General features: G+C 39.1%; 1 protein-coding gene across 1 annotated transcript; it reads left to right on the top strand.

Moving 5' to 3' along the window:
* Positions 1–1,923: 1,923 nt before the first annotated feature.
* Positions 1,924–2,937, top strand: LOC128237838 (uncharacterized protein K02A2.6-like). Its single transcript, XM_052953419.1, has one exon. It carries the CDS (start codon positions 1,924–1,926, stop codon positions 2,935–2,937), a length of 1,014 nt encoding a protein of 337 aa, XP_052809379.1.
* The last annotated feature ends 2,880 nt before the right edge of the window (positions 2,938–5,817 follow it).

Here is a 5,817-nt window from a genome sequence, read left to right as displayed (position 1 = left end):
GCTGGGCCGATCAGCAAGAACATTAAAGTCGTTTACCAACCACATTATCAAGCCAGTTGGAACAGTAGACATGCAAGTGCGTCACAAAGGAGCCAGGCACCAGTTTCAATTTGAAGTCGTTGACATTAACAATGAAAATATTCTAAGTGGAAACACGGCTAAACAAATAGGCTTAATACAACGTACTCTAGGAATTCAAGAAACTCAGGTTCCGCAACCTGATCATGAACTATTTCGCGAGTTTCCGGAACTTGTCAAAACAACAGGTACTTTACCAGGGGAGTATAGTATTGAGATAGACGAATCAATCTCAGGAGTTGTACATCCGGTGCGCAAACTTCCGGCTGCGATTAAGCCAAAAGCCATCGAGGCACTACGCGAGATGGAGCAAAACGAGTATATCACGCGAGTGGACGAGCCTACAGAACGGGTAAGCTCAATGGTAGTTTCGCTCAGGAAGGACAAAGTCAGGATTTGCTTGGATCCTAAAGATCTTAACAAAGCGGTAAAACGCGCCCATCACCCTATGAAAACAGTTGAGGAAGTGGTACAAAACATTCCAGGCGCAAAAGTGTTTTCAGTGCTCGACGCGAAATCTGGCTTCCTGCAAATTAAGCTCGACCAGAAGTCCTCTTACCTAACGACTTTCAACACACCTTTAGGCAGATTCCGATGGTTACGTCTACCATTCGGTATCAAGTGTGCTCCAGAAATATATCAGAAAATCATGGATCAGATGATTACGGGAATCGATGGAGCTTTCGCGATTATAGATGACATACTCATAGCGGGAAAAGATGTAACAGAGCATGACAGAATACTTAAGGAAGAAGTGTCTAGAGCGACGAGCTACAACCTTAAACTCAATTTCAATAAATGTTTGGTCCGTCAACCGTCCGTTTGGTACATGGGTCATCTTGTGACGGAGCATGGGCTGATGGCGGATCAAGACAAAGTGTTCGCGATTGTCAATATGCCCGCGCCAACAGACAAAGAAGGAGTCCGAAGACTTCTCGGTCTAGTGCAGTATCTCGCGAAATTCATACCGAACATGAGTGAAGTTGACGCCCCAATCAGAACGCTACTCAAAAGTGACATTGAGTTTGAGTGGGGGCATACACAAGAAAAGAGCTTCGAAAAGCTCAAAAAGCTTTGCAGCTCACCACCGGTACTTGCGTACTATGACGTCAGCAAAGAAGTTCAAATCGAGTGCGATGCCAGCAAAAATGGGCTCGGAGCCGTCATAATGCAGAGTGACAAAGTAATCGCGTACGCTTCGCGAGCTCTAACAGAGACGGAACAACGGTATGCGCAAATCGAAAAAGAAATGTTGTCGATCGTTTATAGTTGTCAAAAGTTTCACAGTTACATCTTTGGCAAATCGGTGACAGTGTACAATGATCACAAACCACTGGAACAATTATTTGCCAAACCACTACTCTCGGCACCCATGCGTATCCAGAAAATGATGCTACGCCTACAGTGGTACGACATTGATGTGAAATACCGCAAAGGAAAGGAAATGCATGTGTCGGACGCGCTATCGAGAGCATTTCCATAGGCAAACGCGAAAGACAGTGACATTGCTGAAATGATTCAGTTGATATCGGTTAGCTCTGCGAAATACTCAGAAATCAAACTGGCCACGAAGGAGGAACTCGGAATCCTTCATGACATTATAGTGAAAGGCTGGCCCGATACGCGATCTGAAACGCCGTTCGAAACGAGACCGTACTGGGACTCGAGGGATCAGCTATCCGTGCTGGACAGTATCGTTTACAAGGGACTACGAATCGTTATCCCGCCAAGTCTACGCGACAACATGTTGAGTCTCGTACACAAAACTCACCTCGGGCTCGGTAAAAGCAAGCAGAGAGCTCGCCAGTTATGTACTGGCCAGGGATGAACAGTGACATTGACACTATGGTAAGCAACTGCTCAATGTGTGCAGAACAACAGAATCAGCAACCAGCAGAGCCACTGAAGCCGACACTGACGCCAGATCTGCCATACGACATGGTCGGTTGTGACGTTTTTCAGTTTCGGTCAGAGAAATACTTGGTAATTGTTATTGTTGACTACTATTCTAAGTATATTGACACTGAAAAGCTAGAATCGGAGACAACTTCAGATATAACCAGTGCACTCATGAAAGTGTTCAGCTCACACGGTATTCCGAACACTCTCATATCTGACAACGGACCGCAATTTAGTTCGTCAGAGTTCAAGACTTTCTGTGAGGAGCATGGAATCATTCATCTAACTTCCAGCCCACACTTTCAAAGCTCGAACGGGGAAGCGGAAAGAGCTGTACAGACTGTGAAACGCATGTGGAGCAAGTCTCTGAACAAAAACTTGGCTCTGCTGGACTACAGGACAACCCCTCTGGATGGAGTGAATCTATCACCAGCACAGGTTCTTATGGGAAGGAGGCCCAGAAACTTGTTACCTGCCTCCAAAGCAGTGCTTAAGCCAAGCTCAGTTGATCCTAATACAGATAAAACGCATTTAGATCACCAAAAACAACGCCAAAAGCTGTATTACGACCAGCGCAGAGGGGCAAAAGAACTCGTGCTTCTCCAAAATGGACAAAATGTGAGAATAAGTCCAAATCCAAACTCACAAAACCCAGGAAAGTGGACACCAGGTATTGTCGTAGAAAAACACGACAAGCCCAGATCTTTCGTAGTGCAGAGTGGAAACCGCCTGTACCGACGTAACCGAAAACACCTACGACTAGCTACTGAAGGTGCAAACAACACGGCACAGTGGTCCGGACCAGACGACACACCAACGCAGACAACTGCGGAAACGCCATCTTCTGCTCCGAACAGCCCAGCGCCAAATCCCAAAGTGCCAGACGAACCAACGTGTACTAGTGAATACCGTACCCGCTCTGGCAGATCAGTGAACAAACCTCAAAAGCTTGATTTATAGGCAAAGTTGACATTTCAACAGCATTGTGTCATTAATGTGCCAGTCAGGTCTAATAATTACATCCTGTTAGATCACACAAGTGTCATAGTGTTAAGGGGCAGAATAATCCCCAGTGTGACACAAAGTTAGATTTACATATGTTTAATTACTTTTTAGTTTAAAAAAAAATGAGGCCAAGAAAGACAAAAACTTATAACAGATCATTTGAGACATTTAGCAAAAAGAGTTGCTTCCCTTAGACTAGCATATCATCATACATCTACAGTGAAATCAAATAGACAATGCTTGCAAAGCAAAAGTTGAACATTCACATGTGTGTATCATTTAGGAAACTTGAGACACTTACTAGCTTTAGTTAAAGAAACCTAAATATAAAATTGGATCTAGTCAGTCAAATTCAAATATATATGTCATACCATCTAGTCATACTTAATAATGTTTATAGACAGTTTCTACATTTCTTATTTGTAAAGAAAGAGGGATGTAACGTTATTGGCTATTTATAACTTGTTAATGTGCTAAACGGCACACACTGTATTTTTGTATTATCAACGTTGTAAGCATCTGTGACGTAATAAAAGATGAATGCTCACTACCATTGATATTGTTACAACAATGGCATATTTGATTACATTCCAGTGCCTGAAATAAAAATCATAAAAAGCAACAGAAATAATAGGAATGAGATTTTCAAATCAATTATTTTAAAAGCCTGTACAATAACATAGAAATTGTTCACAAAATATTAAGTGCCACACCATTTTAAGGCTGCATCCTCACAGATTTACTGTTCTGATACCTTTTTTATTTTTGTCTTTCAACAAGCAAATTGGCAATTATTGTGCAAATGTCTAGAAAGTTATATTAGACTGCTGACATAATATCAGATCACAGCCTTTTATAATCAAGTTTGAAAATTTGGCATAAATCCTTCAATTCAGTCATATAAGGTCACGCATAATAAAACAGATTGCAATTGTTTGGAAAACTGCCAAAAAAATCATTTTTCCATATTGCTTTAAGCCATATATTTGTATACATTTAATTTAAATACTCACCTCCATTACTACTTTGATATCAATTAAAAGGCTTTTGAGATACGACCAAGAAGAACTGCCAATCTGTGAGAGAGCAGCTTTAAAGCTGCACTCTCACAGATATACCATTTTGTACAACTTTTTTTATTTTTTTGTCATGGAAAGAGCAATTCTTTGCGTGAACATCTGCAAACCATTTGTATATTATTGCTGACAAAATTTCAGATCGTAGATTTTTATATTTCCATTCAAAAATTAATGTTTTATGGCTTAAACCGTTTAAGAAAAATGCATTAAACATCAATTTTTTAACTTATATATAAATATCTGCAATCTAATTTTTTTGTCAGCAGTCTTTTATAACTGGTTTCCATGGATTTTCGCAAAAATTGGCTCGTTCCAAGACAAACAAATAAAAAGTTCTCAAAACATTCAATCTGTGAGAGCGCAGCTTTAAGCTTTGGACCAAATTTAAGAATTGATGTAAATGGAAATTGTTATCATGTTGAAATTCCAATACAATGTTGATATTACCATCATTCTTTGTTGATTAATTGTACAAACATGCAAGTACATTTTGGTTAAAATCAGTAGGGTACTTAATTGTTGAATTATTGTCCGAATTTTGAAAAAAGCACAACCATTACCCCATCTGCCATTTTTCATCAGAACAAGCCAGGAATTCAGAGCCGGTCACACCACTGGTACCATACTGCCCTTTGAAAATAACGATAAGATTGATGTAGACGTGTGGATACAATACTTCGACCCAACACTTCTCAGGATTCAATATATTTATTTCTCAATGGTCGTATAGAAAAACCTATAAATATAATAACATTATGACAGAAACAATAATCATTTATAAGACACAATACAAAACATACAAGATAAAAGCAAGTGCCACGCCCTTCATGAAATTCAGTAAATACAATTAAGCAGGTTATCTCTAATTACAGCTTTTCGGATTAAATACAAATAAATACTAATATGAATGTAATAAAGAAATACACTCACCAGACTGTGAAACAGTACACTATTAAATATGAATATATAAACTATAAAGTTTTGTAACAATAAAGAAATGACTTTGAAGGAGAAGCGGACCTCGCAGTCCGACTTCTAGAAAACAAGTGATAGCCAAAATGAAGGAAATTAGTAAGGGCGGTGAGATAAAAATAGGAGAGCCAATGAAACTGTTAGTTAAATATAAATATACCCGTTTGACCACTTTCATACATAACCTCATACACTCATTTACATAAACATGAGAATCACATGGACAAACAAGTGACAATAACAAACAGGACAGTTGGGGTGGTGTTATAGTTGAAATTGGCCTATTCTACATTGAAATTTAAATGTCTGCAATATTCATTGACACAGCAAAAATGTCAGGATCTTTCAATGTTTCTGCATCACCACCACCGGTTGATATTATAGAATTTAACTTTGAAAGAAATGTGTACTGGTTTTTGTGTTCAAACCCATTTTGCTAGACCACTAGCATGATTTAATTTATTTTGAGAGCTATATTAGTGAACAGGCATCCAATTGTGCCATTACATTGAGCTCTGGATTATCAACACACTGTACAACTTTGATGAATAAATGTATTTAACTATGTCACTAACAGTCAAAGATTATATTTCAGTTATAAAAATAACACTTACACACAAATAAGTGGTAATAGTTCTCCCCTCATCCGGTCTTTGGTCTAACATATCGCTTGGTTGTTTGAACATCTCCTTGGTCGGCCATGATGGACTATTTTCTAATAACCCGTATTATTTCCGAGGCCAATTCCTGTTTGATACTTGCCGAGGTATTTTAGGAACACAAT

This window comes from Mya arenaria, chromosome 6 (genome assembly GCF_026914265.1).
Source record: "Mya arenaria isolate MELC-2E11 chromosome 6, ASM2691426v1".
In the NCBI taxonomy this organism is placed as follows: Eukaryota; Metazoa; Mollusca; class Bivalvia; order Myida; family Myidae; genus Mya; species Mya arenaria.
Note: the sequence above shows the minus strand (reverse complement) of the source record. Positions and strands in the feature narration are given on the sequence as shown.

What these genes read in the sequence shown, in the direction of transcription:
- LOC128237838 (XM_052953419.1), top strand. Translation starts at nt 1,924, where the DNA reads ATGGTAAGCAACTGCTCAATGTGTGCAGAACAACAGAATCAGCAACCA.